Source organism: Diceros bicornis, chromosome 8 (genome assembly GCF_020826845.1).
Source record: "Diceros bicornis minor isolate mBicDic1 chromosome 8, mDicBic1.mat.cur, whole genome shotgun sequence".
NCBI lineage: Eukaryota > Metazoa > Chordata > Mammalia > Perissodactyla > Rhinocerotidae > Diceros > Diceros bicornis.
This window is the reverse complement of record NC_080747.1, coordinates 44419306-44444784: the sequence shown is the minus strand read 5'-3', so window position 1 is coordinate 44444784 and position 25479 is coordinate 44419306. Positions and strand designations below refer to the sequence as shown.

The 25479-nt window shown below is 40.3% G+C and overlaps 1 protein-coding gene across 3 annotated transcripts; it reads right to left on the bottom strand.

The window, feature by feature from the left end:
- Positions 1 to 597: 597 nt before the first annotated feature.
- Positions 598 to 22992, bottom strand: REST (RE1 silencing transcription factor). 3 transcript variants are annotated; one of them, XM_058547150.1, is made up of 4 exons: positions 22753 to 22992; positions 19469 to 20372; positions 13603 to 13686; positions 598 to 6164 (listed from the first exon to the last, which is right to left on the bottom strand). In XM_058547150.1, exons 2-4 carry the CDS (start codon positions 20361 to 20363, stop codon positions 4276 to 4278), a joined length of 2868 nt encoding a protein of 955 aa, XP_058403133.1. In that variant the 5' UTR covers positions 20364 to 20372; positions 22753 to 22992; the 3' UTR covers positions 598 to 4275. The 3 variants fall into 3 exon arrangements, with proteins under 3 accessions (XP_058403133.1, XP_058403132.1, XP_058403131.1); XM_058547149.1 differs by lacking the exon at positions 22753 to 22992 and adding an exon at positions 22118 to 22431; XM_058547148.1 differs by lacking the exon at positions 22753 to 22992 and adding an exon at positions 21956 to 22089.
- Between the last annotated feature and the right edge of the window lie 2487 nt (positions 22993 to 25479).

The following is a 25479-nucleotide window of genomic DNA, read 5'->3' as shown; positions in this document are numbered from 1 at the left end:
AATCCCTCTCAACAATTCAATATAAAATACCTGTTCTTGCTTATGACTCAGATCTTCCAGGTCACCTGCTCCATCAGGACAGAATGTAATCCAGTTGCTTCCATGCTTTGCCAGAGGTTTCTCCAACTCCCTTTCCCATTTCTCTCAGCTCCACAAAAACACATAAGCCTTCCACATATAAAACAGTGCCCTGGGACTTACTGAACACTCAGTGTAACTCAACTTATTTTCTCTTCAATGCATCTTTTTCCAATTACGAGTCAAAATTTACTAATACCACGCCTGCTGGTAAGAAGGGACATGTACATTAAAACTGTCAAGGGGACCTGTGGCTGGGAAGGAATTACTAGGTACAATCTTCTGCGAATTGTCTGAAGGTTGTTTCTCCCCCATCTGCACCTCCCAGAAAGCAGACTTCAGGAAGATAAGCTTTTGACTGCTACCTACTGGACTGTTACCCGAAACAACGAAGACCGCCATGACCTTTCTACCAAGTATGGGTCAGCTGGGGGAAATAATTAATACACTTACAATTGCAGCAAGATAAATTTGGCTTCCTTGATGCTTGATGTACCAATAATAAACAAAGGCATAAAATGCTTTTTAAAACTTTATTTCAACATAACTATGCTTACAGAAATACACTCATATTGGTTAATAGAATGCGATTTAAGTTTAACTTATCCTACACAATTTGGACCAAAAACTTGGTACATGGTTTAAGCTTTAAAAAAAAAGGATTTGCAATCTAGTTTATTTTTCATCTATTACAAATGTATATAAAAGATCCTCCATCAAATGCTGCTAAAGCAGGCAGCAAGAACCTTGAGAAATTAACCTTTGGTTTGTCTCTGAAAAATAACACGTATTGCACTGTAAAAGTTTACAAAATTGGTGCAACAAAATATTGCTGTAATGTTTCAATGCCAGTTTACAAAGTTCAATAACTAATGGATGTTGAAAAGGGTGGGGAGGGCCTATATACACATGTGAAACTGTAAAAGCTATTTGATTTAGTTAATATTGCATGTAGATCACAAATCTACACAAACCAAGATTCAGACAAATTCTTGGATCTGAATTAACACTATCAATTCAGTTCATCTGCTGAGGTCAATAAGGAAACTCGGCACACTAGTTGTATTTCTGATTTATGCAAAAAGAAAAATGGGTTTCTTCCCCAGCTTTTCAGTCCAGAATTGATACACTACAGGCAAGGTATTCCTTCCACTGTCAACATTCATGGGGTGACATGCGATGAGGTCTACTTGCGTTTAAATTTGTATTCGCACTCATATGCAAAATAGTCCCCTAAGTTAAAGACCACATGACTTTAGAAATGACTCTAAAAGATGCAACGGCCCTTCTTGGAAGACTAGAGCAAAACATCCAGCCATAGTTATAAGAAGTCTTACCAAAAAAATGTAGCTCCTTGTGAATTACACCTCAATAAAAAAAAAAAAAAAAAAAAGTAGCCCCGAAGAAGCAGCTCTGAAAAGAGGAAAAAATATAACTTAAAATATCTTGAAAACCAATGCGAATACAGGTTCAAAAGATAGTTAAAGAGATACATTTTCATAAGACTACCTAGGATTAGGTTTATAATGTACTCTAGTATTTCAAGTTTATCTCTAGTTACTAAATATCAATTTACAAATAACATGTTCACTTTTCATTTCTTTATCAAAAGGGAAAATTCTAGCTTCAATTCTATCCAGTGGAGGGGAAACTGAGAAAATAAAAAGATTCAAACAGTTTCATGCAAATATCACATTTTTCAAATGGAAGAACTCCCAACTAGACCAGAAGTTCATATTACTAATATGCTTTTCATTGAAACAATTTTTAATAAGTACAAATACATGGCATTAAGGTTCAGAACCTAATATAGGCCTGACAATCAAGTCCTTGTTTTCTGGAAGAAAGGCCTCAAGTCCAACTCAATTTCCAGTAACAATGTTTTCACAGATCAATTTAATAATAAGGGGTTTTAAATGTCTTCATATTTTGTTTTTAGCGTTCTAGTCTTAAAAACTAGATAAGAAAATTAGTCCAGAGTCGAATTTTTTTCTTTTGTAGTATGAAAGAATCCACAAACACCTCTTCCCCAAACTGATTCCCAATCTCCAATCTGTACTTAACATGAATCTTTTCATATATAATGTAAAAGGTAACTTACATAAAATGTACCCATGAACATTAAAACTAGTTGTTAGAAAGATTTAACTAGCTTTATAATTTAAGTTTTAAAACATAAATATTTGCAGCTTGATTTTCTGTTGACAATGATTGTCGGAGCCGAGAATATACCTAGTATTCAACATCATTTACAAATTTCCATTCATGCACACAAAACACATATCATTAACACACAACTTACTCCTCATGTCTTGAGAGAATCTTCTGCTTCTTTAAATCTTTGGCCTCCCAGTCAATTCCAAGTTCAAATGTCTTTTAACTCAAACTTCACTCTCAGATTTTTAACAAGTTTTCCACCCACACTTCATCAATGCTTTTCCTAATCTTTCATGTTGCACTGCCAAACTCTGAAACCTGCCTCAAAGAGATCACCAGATAAAAGAAAATAAATGAAATATAAAGTGGTTATTTCAGAATAGAAAATGGGAGATCAGAATTGTTTAAGATTCCCTATTGGGATCATACTTTACTGCAATGAATAACTGATTATCAACAAGAAAAACCCTATGTTGGATTCTTTCACATTCTTTGGCAGCTGGCCAAAGAACCTACCGAAAGTTTGGGAGTACACACTCTTTTTCATACAAAGCGTCCCCATAGGAACACCAGGATAGCTCCAATTCATTTGAGGCCTCACCGGTAAAAAGCGGCTGTCACAGGGACAGCCAGGACACCCACTAGTTTGTGGAGATCCCTGAGAAAGTGTGATTTTTTAATCTGGACTATACTTAAGTTTCACCAGCCTTTTTCACTGTATTCATAGGAAGTAGCAGCTGGTCTACCAGCATTCAAACTACCTTTCTCATCCTAGGTTTTCTGTATAATTGCTATGGCTTTGGAATTTTACAACTGATATTCTGTATAACTTGAAGGAGTAATTATGTCTCCTAATTCCAGGTTTGCAGTTTCCACATATCACTTTATTCAGCTGAGTAGCCATATGGACACCAACCATCTATGAAAAAAGGTTTTCCTCCAAGATACAACTTAACACTGTACATTTAGGAAGTAGTTGTACTAAAACAAAATAGGCCAAAAAAACTATACTTATGGTTGGTATTTGAGATAAAAATCTTTCAATGTAGAGCCTAGTGGTTTATTTACTGCAAAGTTCAAACTGAGAGCTGTGAATTTACTACATCCATTTAAAATAAATAACTTATATGAAATACAGATTCTGGCATAGATATAAGATGTGAAAATCAGAATCAATGGATTGAACCTGCATATTTCATTTGCTCACAAACTTGCACACTAATATTCTGCAAAAAAGACAATTGCAGCAAAGGAATAAGAAAACTGCCCTTTTGCAAATAAGACTAAAAGCATCCCTCCAAAGAGGACAAAATCAACATGCATATATACGTATAAAGTGTTACTGCTCAACACAAATGCTATTTCTAGAAAAATTGAACTGCATAGGTTAAAACAAAAAACAATGTGCAACATCTTAAGCCATTAAAGCACCAAAATAAAAAAAAACACACCAAGATCATTGTTTTTATGACGATTAACGTACACAAAATAAGAAATATTGATCAAAACTCAGGAAGTAAATACCTGGACTGATACAACGTCCACTGTTGGGAGAATTTTTCTTCAATTTACATGTCTCTTCTCATCTCTAAAAAAATTTTAAAGTGCTAACTTTATATAAAGCAGGCAAATTCTTCAAGTAATTTGCTATTTAAGTATGCCAATTTTTATAGAGCTAAACAAGGAACTAAGAATAAACTAGAGTAAACCAGAAGATAGCCATGGGGAAAAAACTGACAAGTTATAGCTGCACAAAGCAACAGAATGCTGTAATACCACCTTGGCCTTCTTGTTTGAATTAAATGCATAAGCTAACAGATTTAGGTGTCTGTTGGTTTTAGTACACTAACTCCCTTGGATTTGCTAAACTTTATACATCAATAGGTATACAGAGTCCTAAGGAAAAGAGTGCCACTTAAAAATCAACACTGGACACTAATTAAAGCAATTTTAAAAATAAAAGGTTGTCTACTACTGTAAAAGAATATAAAATGTAATAGATCTTACAACCTAAGAAATGAAGCCTTGTCCAAAGTTTAATTACTCCTGCCCTTTAGCTGCTTTTTCAAGGAAGTATACATTAACTAAATGGCGATTGAGGTGTTTGCTGTAATCTTTTTCCTTTCTAAAAGAACGATCACAGAAGATACAAACAAAATCTCCCTCAGCCACTTTGACTGCCAAAGCTTCCTTTGCATTTTTTCTATTAGTTTCTTGTGGAACTGGCCGCGCCCCATTCAATCCAGAATCATCACTACCCTCTGACATGTTGTCACTTAGGTCACTTCCATCATGACTGTGGATGCCTTCATCTTCATCCATTTCCTGAGACTCATTTACTGCCATGGTGACAGGAGGTGATGCCACAGCAGTTTTGGACACTGCTTCATGGTTTTCTATTGGTAAGGGAAGAAGCAGTGGTGGAGTTGGTTCTTCAACTGCTAAGTCTTTGCCAGGGGGAATCTCTGTTTTGTTCTCACCTGTGTCCATTTCCACTTCACAAAGCATAGTGTCAGCCTGATGTTTACAATCTAAAGTTTCACTCTCTGGCACATTCAAATTTTGCTCAGTGGATGAAATATTGGCAGATTCCTCGATAACAGCAGCAAGACCAGCTAGATTCTTATCTGCCTCTTCTGCTTCTACTTTTTGAAGAGGGGCTTCTTTATTTCCTTCACTTTCAGTGAATGATTTTTGGTCTTTTGACTCCTCTTCTTTTAAGTTTTCCTTTGGCAGCAGTGGGGGTGGTGGTAAAAGATCCTGTGCACCTGTGCTTTCCTTTAGATGTTGGCTATCTTTAACAGGCACTAAGCCAACTTCAATAAGGACTTGCTCCTTCCGTGCCTTTTCACTCTCCATGTTCAACTTTTCCTTTTTATTATCTTTTCGAGGAGACTTTTTGGGAATTGGCTCCATGTGAAGAGGAGGCTCCATGGGAGGTGGCGGCTCCATCTGAACAGGCCCCTCCTGAACAACCTCCATCTGAGCAGGCCCCATGGGAGGAGGCGGCTCCATCTGAGCAGGCCCTGTCTGAGGAGGCTGCATGGGAGGAGGGGGCTCTGTCTGAGCAGGCTGTATCTGAGGAGGCTCTATCTGAGCAGACCCCCTCTGAGCTGTCTCCTTCTGAGCAGGCTTGCTTTTTTTACTTGATTTATTTTTCAGAGTTTTCTTCTTTGTACTTTTCTTCATGCAAGTATTTTGCTTTTTATTCTCCTCTACTTTGCTGTCACCCTTTGGCACTTCCTGATTATTTTTGGATTTGCTCTCTGCCTTCTTTTTCTTTTTTGTCACAGGTTCCTCATCATTAACAGGATCTTGTAAGGAATGGGCTTCAGGTTCCATCTTCCTTTTGCTTTTCTTGGTTTTACAGGTTTTTTCTGAATTATTTCCTGTATGCACATCCATCTCTTTAGTTTCCATTGCTGATTTCCGAGTTCTGGTAGTCACTTGGATTGAAACATTACTACAAGTCTTTTTCTCTTTTGAAACATTATCTTTTTTCTCTACTTTTACAGACTTCTCATTTTTCTTTCCAGCTACATCCCCCTTTATTTTTGTCTGCTCTGTTTCTGTTTTTTCATTAATAATATTGTTATCAGGCAAGTCAGCCTCTCGCTTTTTGGTTTTCTTTAGTTTCACTTTTGAGACATCCATTGTTTTATTAGGACAAGTAGGATGCTTAGATTTGAAATGATATTGCAGATTACACTTCTTGGAAGCTGCATAGTCGCATACAGGGCAATTGAACTGCCGTGGATTAACATGTAGCTCTACATGTTTCTTGAAGTTACTCCTATCTGCTGTTTTGTAGTCGCAGTGTGGGCAGTTAAGAGGTTTAGGCCCATTGTGAACCTGTCTTGCATGGCGAGTTACTTCATGTTGATTAGAGGCCACATAACTGCACTGATCACATTTAAATGGCTTCTCACCTGAAGGTAAACAAGAGAGGTTAAAGACATAGATTAAGAAATGAATTCAAGATTTTATTAAAATATACTTTTATAAGGAATTGGAAGTTAAAAACACCACAACAATTATTTATTGAAAAGATTGTATCATGCACCTTATATTTACCATATTTATTTGTATATCTTTTCTCTATCCCTTGACATTGATTCTCAAACCCAATCAAGGAATAACTATCTCAGTTAGCCATCGTCTTTTAAAAAGTTCATCAAGCTAGGGCTCTCAAGCACTATTCGAGAGCAGAGATTCATCAAAAAGTACACAATTCTTGGCAGTTAGTTGGGCTCTGGATGTCAACTTTGGGGCAAAGACACTCAGAGAAGATAAATTTAAATTTTTTATGTTTAGTTAAAACAAATGTATAATGGAGTAGAACATAAAATTCATACATTTTTAAGATAAATCTTGAGACTTCAAAGAAAAATCCTGTACTGTAATTAAGCTACACGCTCAGACCTTCAGCTGCAAAAGTTTTAAAATACTGCTTTAACCTCAGGGAGCAAAGTCTTTTTCTTTAAATTTAACCCTTTTGTCCACTGTGGCAAGAATTGAGTCAAGTTTCACTCAGCAAACTTTTCCAAAGCCAGAGTTGCTATTTTAAAGCAAAAGAGCCAAGTCAGAAAACTTTTCTTGATTTTTCCCCACCTTCCTCTAAAAAATGGGCAAAGAAACTAGGTAAATGAGAAGTGGCATACAAATAGATATGGTATGTAAAATAAGCAAACAAAGTCATAATCACAGGTACATACAAAACCAGAGCCACCTCCACTCCCACCCCCACATTAAAGGCATAAGAGTAACACATTCTACCTGAATACATACCCATCTAGTCACACACTAGTAAATATTACCAAATGGTATCCATACCCCACTGGTCCAATGGAATGCATAGTAGAAAAATGGAAATTGACATTTATGAAAATTCATCTCTCAAACATTCTCAAATTCATATCAAATCTTAATTTTTCCATAAAGCAAAATATTCAGACATTAAGTAAAACCATGTAGATGGTAAGCTTTACCACGATTAGAAAACATCTGATGATAAAAGACTAGATCACAAAAACAAAAATGTATCCAGGTACATCAGACTGGATAAGGAGTTAACTGGATGGCCTAAAACTCTTACCTGCCCACACTGTGATAGAAGTAACTTCAAAAAACACATAGCTACATGTTAATCTTCTCCATCTTAGTCCACTAATAGATTCATAAATAGGTTTCTACACATGCTACAAGACTCTATACTTAGTCCTATCTTGTCTCCAATGAATCACTTCAATGGAGACAAACATTTTCTTAACATACATAGACATGGAATGGGGAAAGATAGGTGGCATAATAGTTAAGAACTTATTCTAGAGTAAGAATATCTGGGGGATCAAATATGGGCTCTGCAACTCACTGTGAGATCTTGAGCAAGGGACTGAAAGCTTGCTACGGCTCAATTTCCTCATCTGTAAAATACTCGAGTGCTGTGAGTTATAAACACTCTAATCTATATAAAGCACTTAGCATAGGGCAGATAGCCAAGCAGTCAATATGCTTTACCTATAAGTCATCACTTTTGGAATGGACTGGTAATTTTTAGTATGGGTAAACAAAAGGGAAGGATTCATGTGTTTATCCTGCCTTTCCATATAAACCCTACCTCTGAGTAAACAAATAGCTGATGAATGGATTTATCTCTTTACAAAAATATCTGTCCTAATAAAAAAATCATAATGAAAATATCAGCATTTTATAACCCCTAATGAATGAGGGTATTTACACAGCAAGCATCAATCAGGGTGCAAGCCTGCACCTATCATATGGTCAGGGAACGGGAGAATGTAGGAATCTGTTTAAAATTTGATGGCATAATTTACTTGCTCCATTCATACCCACCTACCCCCAATTTTTGTTTTATTGCCATTAAATCTTACTTGTATTAACTATCAAGTTATCAAAATTTTATAGTTTATTAGTGCCTAGCTGAATATAAATTTTTTTGCCCTATACCAATGGTTTTAACTTAACTCCCTTTTCCAATTCTAGTAATATTTACCTATGTTTTTCACCTTTATAAATGTGTCAGATGTCTATTTTATACTTCCAAAGTTAATTTACAGGTGTGTAAGGCAAATTCAGAAGGGGAAATATTTTTACAAGCTTAACACATTATCAAGAATGATCCAGAAAGAACAAGGGAAATTCTTAATTAAAGAGTAATAGTGACATACAACTGATTACTACTGAGCAATAAAAGCAAAATTCTGATAACGCAACATGGGATGAACATTTATAGGGGAATATTCTGTTTTTTTTTTTTTTTTTTTTTTTGTGAGCAAGATCAGCCCTGAGCTAACATCCACGCTAATCCTCTTTTTGCTGAGGAAGACCAGCTCTGAGCTAATATCTATTGCCAATCCTCCTCCTTTTTTTTCCCCCCCAAAGCCCCAGTAGATAGTTGTATGTCATAGTTGCACATCCTTCTAGTCGCTGTATGTGGGACGCGGCCTCAGCATGGCGGGACAAGCGGTGCGTCAGTGCGCGCCCGGGATCCGAGCCCGGCCCGCCAGTAGCAGAGCGTGCGCACTTAACCACTAAGCCATGGGGCTGGCCCGGGAATGTTCTTTTTGATAGGAGAAGTCAGAGTACTGGTTGGGGGGAGACTACGGCAGTACTGACTGGAAAGGGTAAGGAGGGAATTTTTCTGAGGGTGGTAGAAATGTTCCATGTTTTCATCTGGGTGGTAGTCTAACAAGTGAAAATATACACGAAGTCACTGAAGTGTATATTTAAGATATGTGCATTTTCATGTATGCAAATTAAAACTCAATAAAATATTGTTTAAAAATTATTTTAGAATTCACAAAGACTCTCAAATCATAACATCTTTCAAATAAACCAAGCTATTAAAACAGTGCCTCCATAATAATCATCCAATACCTGGTGAAAGAAAACTAAATTTACTGCCAAATAAAATAATTTTCCATCTTAAAAGAGTAATAGAGCTGGCCCCCCGGCTTAGCGGTTAAGTGCGCGCGCTCTGCTACTGGCGGCCCGGGGTTCGGATCTCGGGCGTGCACCGACGCACCGCTTGTCCGGCCATGCTGAGGCCGCATCCCACATACAGCAACTAGAAGGATGTGCAACTATGACATACAACTATCTACGGGGGCTTTGGGGGAAAAAGGGAGGAGGACTGGCAATAGACGTTAGCTCAGAGCCGGTCATCCTCAGCAAAAAGAGGAGGATTAGAATGGATGTTAGGGCCGGCTCCGTGGCTTAGCAGTTAAGCGCGCGCTACGCTGCTGGCGGCCCGGGTTCAGATCCCGGGCGTGCACCGACTCACTGCTTCTCTGGCCATGCTGAGGCCGAGTCCCACATACAGCAACTAGAAGGATGTGCAACTGTGATATACAACTATCTACTGGGGCTTTGGGGGAAAAATAAAAAAATAAAATTATAAAAAAAAAAAAGAAGAATGGATGTTAACTCAGGGCTGATCTTCCTCACAACAACAAAAAAAGAGTAATAAATGGTGGAACCTGGCTAGTTGTTAATTCCCTTTAACAAACATCCATTATGCTTTAATGGAAAAATATTCAGGGGCCGGCCTGGTGCCGCAGTGGTTAAGTGCACGAGCTCCACTTCGGAGGCCCAGGGTTGGCAGGTTCAGATCCCGGGCATGCACCGACGCACCACTTGTCAAGCCATGCCGCGGCGGCGTCACATATAAAGTAGAGGAAGATGGGCATGGATGTTAGCCCAGGGCCAATCTTCCTCAGCAAAAAAGAGGAGGATTGGCATAGGATGTTAGCTCAGGGCTGATCTTCCTCACAAAAAAAAAATAAAAATATTCAAAATGAACTCCTATGTTAGCAGGATAGAGACCTGGCCAGCGTGATGATACAAAAAAGTATCACAATGGCAAATACAAACTGGATGTATTTCATCCACTACAAAAACATTTCATCCAGGATGAAATGGTAGCATCTCCACTGAGAATAGGGAAGGGAGAGCTGAGGATAAAATGCCAGTGCCTCTAGGTACCACCCAGGTGAGGATACTCTAACACCATTAGGTAGAAACACCACTAAAACGGAGAATAACATCAGATTAGGTTAGTGTGTCTTTGTTTTCACCAACATCCAATCTTCTTTTTCACCAAACCAACATTCTGATCCCTTCCCAATTTGGCCTGAGAAGACCTACCCTATGGATGAAAGTGCTCCAAGTAAATAACCAATGTCCTTTTGCTTCATAAACCAATCTTTGTCAGTTTAGCTAAAATGTACTAACTCAACAAAGCCTAATCTCTGCGAGAAATAAAGGACTGAGCACACTTCTCTTCCCTAAAATACATTCACATGAACAAGGAACCAAAATGCCCAAGACAATCTGTAAAGATCAGACTCCAGACCAAAGAGAAGGCATCCAAGATACTCACTCCATGCAACCCAGTTAGAAACACTAAACCCACCCAATTTGACCTAATAACTTAGCCTCACTTTAACGCAAGTGTTATCAGCAACTTCTATTAAAAGTACTAAAACATAGGATCTGCTGAAAATAATTGAGCACTCTCATACCACAAAACAGACTAACGATGTTTGTTTCCTGTTTGCGACTCACAAACTTGGCATCCAATAAAAGACAATGGCTCTGCCTTCTCAATATCCTGTGGTTCCAATTTCATTATGCTGTAGCTTGTTGAGCCATTTTCTTAGCCATAATGTTCTTTTAACACTGTTGATAACTGAAAACGGGAGGGTGAAGGAGTCTGAGGCCAAATCTTAGCTCTTCTAATTTGGAAGAATGACAATTAACCTTAGATAAAGCATTTTATCCTCTCTAAACCTGTATCCTAATCTACAAACTAGGATTAAGTATTTTAGGAGTACTAAGATTAGAGATAACAAATCCCAATTTTTCAGTACCTAGTATGCATACAGTCATTAGTAGCTACTATTCATTATTAACAAACTTTTAAAATACTTACTGTACTGCAACAAACAGCAACTACTGAAAATCATCTTTAAAACATAGCAGAGAAAATTCAAAACACAACAGCAAACTCAAAATCGTTCAGGCAAAGATTATCGACTCGTGTAAAATACCATAGAGAAACACTTATACAGTGAGAAAAGTATTCTCAATTCAATGAAAAAGATACAAGTGTGTCATCATTCTAATCTAGTGACCCAGCAACACTAATAATGGGTTAACCAGTCATGACTTCAAATGAGACATCATGAAGTAGGTATCAAGCATTTAGATTTAATTTCTAGTGTACAAGTGATACTAGGCACAGGGACAGAGGAAAAACTAAATGACACCATGAGAAAGCAAGTAAGACAAAATCTAGAAAGGGGGACATTCTACAGGAAAAATGGTCATATTTCTTCAATGCCTTAGTTTCCCCATTTGTAAAATGGGGATAATAATAGAACTTATACATGATAGAACAGTTATGAAGACTAAAATGAGTTAATTCATGTAAAGCTCTTAAATGATGTGAGGGCTAGAGCATAGCTATCAACAAGACATGATGCCTACCCTCCACACAGCCTGCGACAGCATCCAAGTTACCCTCAGAAAACGAAACCAGGAAGCACCCAGAAGTAATATAATCAAGGATTCTGATTAAGTGACCCACATCAAGAGCTTAGGAGATTTACAAGGAACACTCAAAGTATATTAACACGACAAGCTTGCAGGGTTAAGAAAGGCTAGCAAGCATACTACATGACCCCTTCATAGCTGCTCAAATCAAAATCTGTACTATAATCAAATCTTACTCATCACTGACTTTATACAGCAATACCCAAGAGAAATAAAACGCAAGCAATATATGCAATTTTAAGTTTTCTAACAGTCACATTACAAAGGTAAAAAGAAACAGGTAAAATTAATTTTACTATTTAACCCAATATATCCAATATCACGTCAACATGTAATCAGTATTTAAAAAATAGATAGGGCCGGCTCCGTGGCTTAGCGGTTAAGTGCACGCGCTCTGCTGCCGGCGGCCCGGGTTCGGATCCCGGGTGCGCACCGACGCACCACTCCTCCGGCCATGCTGAGGCCGCGTCCCACATACGGCAACTAGAAGGATGTGCAGCTATGACAGACAACTATCTACTGGGGCTTTGGGGGAAAAATAAATAAATAAAATCTTTAAAAAATAGATAATTTACATTTTCTCCATACTGTTTGAATTCCGGTACATATTTTATACATCTTAATTCAAGCTAGCCACATTTCACAAACTCAATAACCACATGTGGCTAGTGACTACCCAATCAGACAGCACAGATTTAAGATAACTGTTAACTTAACTGTTAACTTTTGTGAACAGCAAAATTTTAGCATACAGTATAGAATATATACCACAGCGGCATAAATTCTAAATCCGGAAGAACAGTGTTGTATTCTGATCAGACATGGTGAGTTCGCCAAGGCAAAATGAAATAATTATCCAATCAAGACCACCTATGGTCTATTTTTTATTTACTTTTTTAAATTTTTAAAATATTTACTTTTTAAATTGGCCACCTACATACCTTCATAATGGGGACCAATTCTGGTTGGTGATCATAATTATTACAGTCACTGGAGTAGATGAACCTCCCACTTCTTATAATCCTGCATTTTATCTATTACAGATTAACAAATTGGTATCCTGATATCATTCTTTAAAGTTTACTTTTTGGGCCAGCCCCATGGCTTAGCAGATAAGTGCGTGCTCTCCGCTGCTGGCGGCCTGGGTTCGGATCCCGGGCGCGCACCAATGTACCGCTTCTCCGGCCATGCTGAGGCCGTGTCCCACATACAGCAACTAGAAGGATGTGCAGCTATGACATACAACTATCTACTGGGGCTTTGGGGGAAAAAAATAAATAAATAAAATTATAAAAAAAAATAATAAAGTTTACTTTTATAAACTAGTCCTCAGAAGCCCTACCAAAGCTCCAAAGAGAACAAACCCAAAATTCAAGACCTGAGAAGTTAAGGAATCCCTGGAACCTGGCACCCACACACTATGAAATTTGGTGCTGTAATACCGTGTCGAGGAGGAAGTGTGAGAAGGATGAATCTACCTTGGTCTATGTGGTTCAACTTTTATCAGAGTCATGGAACTTGCTGAAAATCTGATGAAAATTAAGGACTCTCCTCCCAGAAAAAGTACACATACACATTTATATTCAGTTTCAGGAGTTCCACCTATGGACTCCTTGTTAAGAATCTCCCTTTAAATACAGCTCTACATCAACAGAACACTGATTTTTAACTATAAATGTCTAAATTATATTAAAAATATAATCATAAATAATGACCCAGTTTCAGGTCTAGAACTTTCATATAATGGTAGTTTACTAAAAATGATTTTAAAAGTTTCCATTTCTTACCAACCTGAATGAGTACGCATATGTCTAGTTAGATGAGTCTTCTGAGAACTTGAGTAAGGACAAAGTTCACATTTATATGGGCGTTCTCCTGCAAAAATATGATTAGAGTTTAAATATGATAAAATAAGGCAAATACAATCCTTACTAACAATATTACAATATTCAGTACCGAGCATTTCTTAACAAGGATTTTTTTTCCTATTCCTGGCAAAATGGTCAATTTATACCACGTATTAGAAGTATAAATGATTTAATTCAGAATTCACATAACTACATTATTTCAGCTTTGCTGATGAAAAATATAATTGGCTTTTTTTTTTTTTTTTGGTGAGGAAGATCAGCCCTGAGTTAACATCCATGCCCATCTTCCTCCACTTTATATGGGACACCACCACAGCATGGCCTGACAAGCGGTGCATCAGTGTGCTCGCGGGATCCGAACCCGGGCCACCAGCAGCAAGGTGCGAGCACTTAACCGCTACGCCACGGGGCAAGCCCCTATCATTGGCTTTCTGAATTCTCATAGCCCTTTTAATGTTCACGGTAATGTTACATGTTATTACATTAAATATTGAGAACCGAGAAATGCTCCTAATTCTTTAATTAGAATTATCCTTTAAAAAAAACTACCCAAATTTTCTGATGCTATGTTTTGGGTAATTTTTTTTAATCCTTGTAAATGATAAATCTACTATTTGAGGGGGCCGGCCCCATGGCTTAGCAGTTAAGTGCGCGCGCACTGCTACTTACTGGCGGCCCGGGTTCAGATCCCGGGCCCGCACCGACGCACCACTTCTCCGACCATGCTGAGGCTGCGTCCCACATACAGCAACTAGAAGGATGTGCAACTATGACATACAGCTATCTACTGGGGCTTCGGGGAAGAAAAAAAGGAGGAGGATTAGCAATAGATGTTAGCTTAGGGCCAGTCTTCCTCAGCACAAAGAGGAGGATTGGCATGGATGTTAGCTCAGGGCTGATCTTCCTCAAAATAAATAACTTCCTCAAAATAAATAAATAAATAAATCTACCACTTGAAATTGTTAGCTAAAATCAACAATGCTTTTGAGTGAGGATGTTGTTGTTGTTTTTATTTTTTTGTGAGGAAGATCAGTCCTGAGCTAACATCCATGCCAATCCTCCTCTTTTTTTGCTGAGGAAGACTGGTCCTGGGCTAACATTCATGCCCATCTTCCTCCACTTTATATGGGACTCGGCCTCAGCATGGCCTGACAAGCGGTGCGTTGGTGTGCGCCTGGGATCTGAGCCTGGGCCGCCAGCAGCGGAGCGCGCACACTTAACGGCTACACCACAGGGCCGGCCCCAGGATGTTGCTGTTTTAAGCTATCAATTTCAAGCGGTAGAAATAACTTTTATGATCTATGTCAATGTTAAAACAAAGCATACTCATAAAGCCATAGGGACTGAGAGCAACTGAAGAGGAGAGGACAATGATTTAGTACTAAAGAATTTAAGACTCAAAGGCAGGAAATGTGTATTCTTTTTGGAAGTGGGTTGTCAACGACAAAAGAGACTGAAAAAAAAAACTTGACAACTTGTTTTTCATCTAGTCTTTGGCTACAAGATAATTATGACCTTGGGCAAGTTTCCTCATCTACAAAAGTAACAGTATCTTCACTTCCTAGAATTGTGACAATTTAAATTAAAGATAATACATGCAGAGCATTTAACGCTGTGCCTGGCACATAATCAAGCCCTCAATAAATATCACTTTTTATTTTGTCTATCCAAGAAGATACAAGATACGGTCACAGATGTCTAAGAACATGGGACAAGGAAAAGAAAAGACAGAATGAAAAAAAGAAAAAGAATATGGTAATGACTGGAAAATGTGTTCCTAGTAACTGTTCAGCTTTAATTAGCTGGTAGCTATAGATTAGCTACAAACAGCTCATAGCAATAGAATGTCTACTTTGACCTGGAAGAATTTTAATATAGTTTAAAAAATGTTAAATTTATTTCTGTAAAGATACACAAATGGCAATAGGCACGTGAAAAGATGCACAATATCATTAGCCATGAGGCAAGCAAATAAAAACCACAATGAGATGAATACTTCACAACCACCAGGATGCCTATAATCAAAATGACAGATATTAACAAGTATTGGTTAGGTTGTGAAGAAATTGACAAGTATTGATTAGGATGTGGAAAAATCGGAACCCTCATACACTGCTGGGGGGATTGTAAAATTAAATAGTGCAGCAACTCGTGGAAAACAGTTCCTCAAATAATTAAGCATAGTTATCACACATCCTAGCAATTCCACTCCTAGGTATACACCTGAGAAAAAAAAAAAAAAAACATGTCCACACAAAAACTTGTACATGAAATGTTCATAGCAGTATTATTCGTAATAGCCAAAAAGTGGAAACAATCCAAATATCCATTAACTGATGAATGGATAAACAAAATGTTGTATATCCACACAAGACAGTATTATTTGGCAATAAAAGGAAAACAAGTATTGTACATACAACATGGATGAACCTTGAAAACATTATGCTAAGTGAAAGAAGGTAGTCACAAAGGACCACATGTATGAATCCATTTATACGAAATGTCCAGAACAGGCCAATCCATAGTGACTTGAATGGTATGTAAACTGTATCTCAATTAAGCAGTTATAAAAAAAAGTTAATAGAAAAAAAGTTAAATATCACTATAGATTAACATAAAGGACTGATTATGGGCAATTTACTTTTAAATCCTTTATAACAGAATAGGTTGCTTCTATCTATGCAGTTCTAAATATAGGCATAAATACTCTAGAAAAATTAGGGATTTTTCAGTCACATATACAGGCAAAAATGTCCTCTTTTAAAGCACAGAATTTGTGAACTGGTTAAAAATTAAAACCACAAAATTAAAATTCTTTTGATTCAAGACTCAAATGAAAACACTCCTCAGCCACCACCATAATAATTACCATAAAAAGAGAGTCGTATATGACCTTGGGCACATCACTTCAGGCTTTCAAGTCTGAAGTTTTCCTCAGTAAACATGGGCTATTATCACTTACTCTGTTTCCTCAACGAATTGTTCTAAAGGCATAGAAGAGAAGAAAGCACCTAACATTGGGCACTCAATAAAAGAACAGAAGAAACCCATTAAATGAAACTAGGCTACCTCAAGGAGAAATGAGAAATAAGTGATTCCCTCAGACTATCATTTTCTCATCTCTACTCTTAAACACTAGATGAATTTATTTTTCCATAAATACAATTTTCATAACCATGCATTTAACACCAGAGATATTCTCAGAATTCACATAATCAAAATATTATCCCTCAATTTATACACCACCAAATTGTTTTAAAAATGTTTTTTAAAAAATCACAAATAAGGTAATACTAGGGGGAAAAGTCTTTTAAAAAAGCATTAAGACCAAATGGTTTAACACTAAAATGTGAAATGAGATATGTACAACCAATGTGAGCTATGCAAATCATAACCTTATTGTGGAAATACCAATCTTAATGTGGAGAAAAACTTAAATAATGGATAGTATAGTTCATGATATAAAATATATCCATTAAAAATTAGTCATCTAGACTATAACTAGATGAAAATAAACGACTATAACAAAAAAAAATTAAGACAGCCAAAAGTAGAGTTTCTGTTTTAAAAAAAATCCTTTACATAAAAAATTGGAAATACACATCAAAACTGGAATTTCTCCAGTTCTCTCCACTTTCCTTTTTTTCTTCCTTCTAAAAATGTTCTTAAATCGACAATTTTGATTTATTGTTGAAAACATTTTTAGCTTTTTAGGAAAATTTTTAAATTGTTCAGTGACTCAATAGTTCTGAAGTTATCAAAATACCAGTGGAAAAAAAAAATCAAAATTTAATAAGACAAAGGCACTGGGGTGCTGGTAATATTCTCTATGTTCACCTGCACAGCGGTTATGAGTATATATATATATTTGTAAAACTTCATGAAGGTATACACATAAAGTCATAGTTATTACCTGAAAGCTCTATTACATATGTCATAGTTACTACCTGAAAGCTCTATTACAGCCAATTCTAAATTAGGCCCCCAGGTTTTCACAAAACTGTTAAATGAATATGAAGCACTTACGGCTGAAGTATATATGGTATCTGGGATTTGTTTTAAGATATTGTAGGTGAGGTTAGTTTAATCTAACAGTTTGTTTAATTTAAACTGTTAAGTGATTCACTGGGTAGGATTTCCAAGTAACTTTCACTTCCTATGACATGTATTTTTGAAATGTTTGAACTTCTTTACTTTTGAAATAAAATAAAATGTCTCCATGTTCCAAAGCATGGAGACAATCAATCACAGGTTACAATAAACTCCAAAGGGACAACAAATTCTTTTACTTAACTAGATTTTAAGGTTTTAAATACAGGAGCCATCTGCTGGGGCTTAGAAATCTTACTGCAGACGTCTTTCTTGTAATGGAATTTCACCTGCAAGTTTTATTAAGTCTACTAGTTAAGCAAAGCAATTATCAATTTCCCTCCCCACTATGTCCCACTCTACTGTGGGGTTCAGTTCCGCAGAGCAAAAACTGCAAAAGAGACCAGATGCAAACAGCATCCCACAGCCCCTTTTCACTTGTGATCCAAATGCTACAGTACTCGATATTCCATCCATTTTATTCAGAATAGTAATCAGTCCTCAAAGGTACCTATTCTTACCAGGAAAATGTAACATGAAAGTGACAATGAACTACCAATACTTACAAACATTTCTTTGCAAAAAGGAGACCACTTAACCACAAAGACTTGAAAGTCGATTTAAAAGTGAATAGTTAAGGGGCTTTGGGGAGAAATGGGGAACAACCACTAACAAATAGGGGTCTCTCTTCAGGGTGAAGATGTCCTAAAATTGATTGTGGTGACATGATGGTTGCACAATGCTGTGAACACACTAAAACCAATGAATTGTAACTTTAAATGGATAAATTGTGTGGTTTTGGAATATATCTCAATAAAGATGTTATTTAAAAAAACAAATTGCCAAAAAAATAAATAAATCGCCAAATGTGACAAAATATTGATAACTGTCGAGTATAGGTGATGGGTACATGTTGGTGCAGTGCAGCATTCTCTTTACTTCTGAGATGTTTGAAATTTTTCATATTTTTAAGATTGTTCCATTTTTTTGAGTGAGTGCACTTATAAATTAGACAGGTCCTCTTACCTGTATGAGTTCAAACATGCTGAATATTAGTGTTTTTTGTCTGAAAAAGTTGCATTTTCCACAAGTGTCTGCTTTCTTAGGAATATGGTTTCAAGTGTGGTAATCCCACCAATCTCTTAAAAACTAACCTCTCACATTTCTATGTTTTGGGGACAAGTGAAGTTGTTCCATTTAGGAACTCAATAACACCAGTTAATGTTTTAAAAGTTTGAGGCTTCTGTTAATTGGAGCTATGCAAGGGTTAATCACTGGATTTTCCTTTTTGTGTAAGCCCTCAATTCCTTTGGGAAACTATACTGCATCTTAAGATGTAGTCACTACCAACTAAATACGTCTTCGAAAAAAAGTAGTCTAATTTAGCTAAATGGTCTATCCTAAGTTATTACAATAGGTATTTTACGAAGAACACTGATAAGATTCCCCTTGGCTATTCTTCCAAATAACACTCAGTGCTTTACACATGTTCCTTCACTTAATTCTCCAATCCTATATATTATTACCCCCCTGGAGAAACTTAGGCACAAAGAGGTTAAATAACTCATCCAAGGTCACAAAGACAGCAAATAATGGAACCAGGATTCGAACTGAATCCCTTTCTTTAGCACTATTTTAACTACTCGCTCAATTAACTACCAGAAGTGAGCTGAACTTTTGGACTGCAAAGGTCCTCTTACCTGTATGAGTTCGAACATGCTGAACATAATTGTTTTTCCTGTCTGAAAAATAGTTGCATTTTCCACATGTGTATACTTTCCTTGGAAAATGGTTTCTCAAGTGTTTTCTCCAGTGATATTCGCTGACTGTGGTGTATGTGCAAATGATGCACTTGTAGACTCGCTCATTATCCCCAGCCCTGGTGTGGTGCTTCAGGTGAGCAGTATAGTGATCATATCGATTGGTATTGTAGCCACAGCGGTCACAGCGAATGGGGCCCTTGGAGAAATCTCCCTCTTCCGCAGTGGAAGAGCCAGATTCCCTGGCTTTCGCTTGCTTCTCTGCACTTTCTTCCACAAAAAATTTCTTGGCACTATGAACTCTGATGTGATGCACAAACTGTTCTTCAGATTCTGCTTCATACTGGCATGGCTTACAGCGAAAGGGTTTGGTCTTCAAGTTCTTGCACTTGTCCTCTGCTCCAGGTGTTTCGGGAGGAAGATCTTTATTTGAACTATAAATCTCTGGGGCAGCTGATACCTCAAACACAGGCTGTGGTTCTACAACACTGAGTTCCAAACTTTCCAGTTCCATGTTTTCCAGTCCACTGGGTTCACCTTTTATTTCAGGAGACTCCTCAAGTCCTTCTCCATCACTATCTGAAAAGTTGTTATCCCCAACAGGCATCAGTTCTGCCATCTGCCTTTCTTCGCCAACCAGGTAATCACAGCAGCTGCCATTTACTTCCCCAGTTAAAGCCACATTTGCCAACATGATCAGCTGAGGCGCAGCCAGTTCAGCTTTGGAGAGGTCATGCAAATCATACATGTCGTTAGGCAAGGCCATGCCCATGCTGCTACTGCCAGTGAACAGCCCTGCTCCTCCAGAAGACTGCCCCATCACCTGGGTGGCCATAACTGTATTCTGAATTAAAAACAAAACAAAAAACACAAAAGCACTAGTTTAGACACAACTTTTACTAGTCTAAAACCAAAACATCACTGTAATTCTTCATAACTTAAAAAAAAAACCCACATTTTTCAATATAATCTTTAAACTCATTAGCTTCATTAACTACTAAAAATAAGCCTTTCAAATATTTTTTTAATTCTGAATTCTCTTTACTGTAGTCACCAAAAAAATTTCCATTACCTCTACAAAAAATCCTATCAATTGTTTGACATAACTCATCCATCAACTAGGTCTACCACTGGCATCCCTTCCCTCAAGTATTTTTTTTTTTACCAGAAAAATTAAAAGTAAGTAACCTACATTTTTAATGTTAATTAAAAGTACTTTTTAAATTCAATACACGAATAGTAAACTGCTGTCCTCCCAAGTGCCCCCTTCAAGAGTTTACTGGTCTGAATCAGAAAGGGGAGAAACCCAAAAGCCACACTGTGCATTTATTAAGTACAAAATATCTGGAAAGTAGATGTCTATAAGAATTGGTCAACTGAAGTGAATTTCATATGAACTCAACTAACTCCAGAAGGATAAACTAGTATAAAAAAGTACTACTTAATTTCTTATTTTTTCGATGACTCGGGAAGTTAAAAGGAAAAAAAAATTCAAAACCCTTTTCTGTGAAAAAGGAAGTTTAGTGTATTCAAAACTTCACAAATGAAAATAAAGAATCTTTCAAACCTCCTAATAAAATAATTGTACAACTCAACTCGATAATCAGCAACATTCTTGCATTGTGCTTGACTTGGCCTACTTGCCTAGTGGAAGCCATTACAAGAGCACCTTCTTGAAAACATGTTGGGCTTTTAAAATCGTCTTAACCACGTTACTTTCCAATCTAAAGTTGCTATTCTCAACTTAGGTGTTCTCTTGCAAATTAGAAAAAGCAAAATAAGTGGCAAGTACTAAAAAAATAAAATTAAACCCAAAATATAAAAAGTAATCTGTTTCACCCAAGTGCATAAACACAAACGGGTTGAGTTATATGTACCAACAAAAGTCGGAATCAAATGCCATCACAGAAAACAAACTGAGGGCAAAAGCTATCCCAGGGCTTAACAGTCCAGGCTACTCGGTAACTTACCCAAACATCGTCTTTTCTAATACCTCTCAAGCCCTAACTACCATCCCTAAAGAAATTTTAACGTTTGTCAGGAAGACCGCCCCAGCACAGCCCGAAAGCCCAACGTGTTGCACGAATTCCTATGTGCTGCTGCCACCAGCGCCTGCCTCGGCGGCGGCATTCCTGACTGAAATAGGCATTCGGCCATTTTCTCAAAATACCAAACACAAAGCAGCTCTTTGCAAACTCGGGCGCTCTCGCTTCCTCTCCGCTCGGCCCGCTCACTACACACATTTACACACCAACTCGCGGGAGCTGCCCCCACACTCGTCCTGAAGCTTTTCCTGTGCTCTCCAACACTAAAAAAGGGGAGGTGGGCAAACTCGGGGCGCCGTGGGGCCGGACCGAGTCTTCCCGAGTCCAGACTGCCCCCTCCCCGGCCCGCGGGCCCGAGTCTGGGAAAAGTGAAGAAAGTTACCGCGTTGCGGGTCCCGGCCCCTCTCGCCGCCTCCGGGCTCGCCCTCCGCAGAGGCCCGGGGCGGCTCCGCGGGCACCCTCCGCAGGCGTCGGGCCCCGAGCGCCGGAGGGGGCCCCACGCGCGCCGGCCGCCCCCCCGCGCCCCGGAAGTTTGCGAACTCACTCCCCCACGGCGCTCCGCGGGACGCGCGGCCCGGCCCCGACAGCTCCCGCGGCGGGCTGGCCGGGCGCGGAGGGCCGCGGCGGCGGGGCGGCCCGAGCGCAGAAATCGCTGTCCAGCCCCATTGGCTGACCCGCCCGGGCCCCGGGGCTGACTCAACCCGCCCGGCCACACTCAACGGCGCCTTCCGGCGAAAGGGAGAGGCCGGAGAGGGCGGGGGACAGGAGGGCGGCGGGCCGGCGAGGGGCTGCGGCGGGACCTGAGAGCTAGAGGAGGACGAGGAGGAAGTTTCAGGACTGGGGCCCCAAGCAGCTCCGCGCCCTAGCCTCGGGACCCGACTCCGAGCGGCGCCCGGGCCCGCGCGGAGGCGGCGGCCCGGCCTCGACTGGGGAGGGGGTCCTGGCGCCGCCCGACGCCCCCGGCCCAGCCCCCGGGCCGCGCCGGTGTAACCCGATCCGGCGCGGCCGCCCGCCCCCGCCCGGCGCGGCCGCCGCCGCGGGAGCCACAGTATCTGCAAATCAGCCCTGGACAGCGCCTCGCTCCGCGTCCTTCCGCGCCCTCCCCCTCCCGCGGCCGCCGCCGCCGCCCGGCCAGCCCTCCCCCACCCAACCGAGCCCCCAGCCCTGCGCCGCGCTTACCGGCCTTCCTCGGCGAGGAGGGGCGGGCGAGCCGGTGTCGCCGCTCCTTCTCCGACTACTTTTCTTTGTTGCTGGAGTTTCGGGGGAGGGGAGAGGGAGGGTGGAAAAGTTGAGCGCCGGGGCCGTCGAGGCCCGCGAAGGCCCAGGAATGGGGCTGCGGAGAGTGCCTAGGCCGCCGGCTCTCGCCCCGCCGTCCCGGCTGCCGCCGCCGCCGCCGCCGTCGGCGTCTGAGGCCCGGAGCCTCGGCGGCGCTTGCTCTGCTGCTGCGCCGCGAGCTCGCGGGAGCCGCACATTCCAGCACAGGAGGCTGCGCCGCGCACCCGGCCCGCGCCGCCGCCGCCGCCGCCGCCGCCGCCGCCGCCCGAGGGACACGCCCCCTCCACCGCCCGCGCGCGGCCGCGGGACACGCCCACTCCTCCGCCCGCGCGCGTGGCCGCCTGGCGCGCCCCGCCCCTCGGCGAAGGGGGTGGCTCCCGGCCCTAGCTGGGTTAGGGGCGCGCCTAGGGGGAGCCGCACCTAATCCCCCAGGCCCCTCACTCTTGCCCTTGGGTCAGAAAAGGGGCGAGCCCCGCTCCCTTTCTGGATTTCTTTTATAAGCAAACAACAGAAAAGTTACCTCCCAGCCCTGGCGTGCATGCATGAGAATAGAGCCGTTAAAAAAAATCTGCAGGCTTTGACCGTTCTCTTTAGAACTATTGTCGCCCGCCTTTCAAGTCTAAAGCGCTCGAAAATACCCTTCAGAATCTCTTCGGGTCTCCACCTCTAGCCGCCTTTAACTAATTAAGCTTCCTTTTAAGCTTCTACGGTAAACATGCATTCCAAATTGTAAACATTAAGCGAGGAAAGTACAATCAGTTCGTGAGTTGTGAGAAGAAAATGTTTCGGGAAGACCGTAGACTCAAAACAGTGAGAATAAGGACTAAGGGGACGAGTCCCTAGACGTGGCAGGTAGCAGGTCGTAGCTGAGCCTTCAAAGCACGATTTCAGTGGAGCAATTACTCCCAGATTACAGAGGGTAAAGAGGGTGGTGAGGACAATGGAGGCTGCCTAGTAATGTGTGGGAGAGTCACCTGGCTTCCACGTTTGTGAAGCGGGGTAACCATGCATAATACCTGACACATAGTAATATGCTAAAAAAAAAAAAAAACAAGTAATTTCATGCACCTTTTTCCTTCTGTTTGAAACTGAAATGTCTTCTTAGTCTGCCTTTGATACCTCAAATCATGCCTGTCCTCAGAAATGTAATGGCTCCCTTAAGCCCCTTGGTGTGGCATTCATGGCCCTGCCTAACCCGATCTAGATAAGTGGGACCACCACTAGTGTTGTCATAGAGGTGCAGCAAGTGCTATTGGAGTTTGGAGTAGGGAGAAGGTTCCTGAGAGGACCGTCTCACGGTGAGAAGAGGAACTTCTTACAGTAGATGATTATCCAGTCTAGCCTTGGAGAATTTTAACAGGTGGAACGTAGAGAAAGGAACATTGAACACAGTGAAAACGGCAAGCTCGAAAACCCATCTGCTGAGACTTCCCTAACTCCTCCTCCAGCTACCCCAGTTCCTTGTCTTTCAAGTTCTTTCACTTGTTTCTCTTATGACAGAGCTTCTAGTCTCCTTCCTTCCCCTGGTCTAGTCCTCAGTAGGACCCCTTGTTTCCCTATATCCGGACCATATATTATTAATGCAGCGTCAGACGCAAGATGGACTGAAGGCCCTGAAGTGCTTAACCGCCAAGGTTTTGATTACTGAATATCAAATGCAAGCCCTCCCCATGAATCAAATTTGAAAAATATTCATTTTCAGGGCCGCCCGGTGGCATAGCGGTTAAGTGCGCGCGCTCTGCTGCAGCACGGGTTGTCAAGCCATGCTGTGGCGGCGTCCCCCATAAAGTAGAGGAAGTTGGGCACCGATGTTAGCCCAGGGCCAGTCTTCCTTAGCAAAAAGAGGAGGATTGGCTCAGGGCTGATCTTTCTCACACACAAAAATAATCATTTTCTTTGAATCAAAGACAGAGAAAAGAAAGAAATGCAGAAAGGAAGGAAAAGAGAGAGAAAGAAGGAGAGAGAGAAAAAGAAAAGAGGGAAGGGAGGGAGGGAGGAAGAGAGAAAGAAAGTAAAGAAAAAGAAAAAGAGAACTTTTTTAGGCCTGGTACAAACTTTTCTACATTTATTCTTTTTTTCTGTTGTTTTATTTATTTTTATTGCAGTAACGTTAGTTTATAACATTATATAAGTTTCAAGTGAACATCATTATATTTCTATTTCTGTGTAGACTATATTATGTTCACCACCAAAGACTAATTACCATCCATCACCATACACATGTACCCTGTCACCCCTTTCGTCCTCCCCTCTCTCCCCTTCCCCTCTGGTAACCACCAATCTAATCGCTGTATCTATGTGTTTGTTTGTTTGTTGTTGTTTATTCTCTTTTTTAAATTTATTCTTTCTTTTTTTTTTTAACTAAAATCTAATTTAAGGTAATGATTTTTTCAGAGGCTGTAGCCCAGGGAACAATTCTGGCCTCTATCAGAGCCATCAAAGACATAAACTGTTTTCTTCCCTTTTTTATTTCCAAAAAGGAAAAATGACGGGCCGGCCCGGTGGTTTAGCGGTTAAGTGCACGCGCTCCGCTGCTGGCGGCCTGGGTTCGGATCCGGGCGAGCACCGACGCACCGCTTCTCCAGCCATGCTGAGGCCGCGTCCCACATATAGCAACTAGAGGGATGTGCA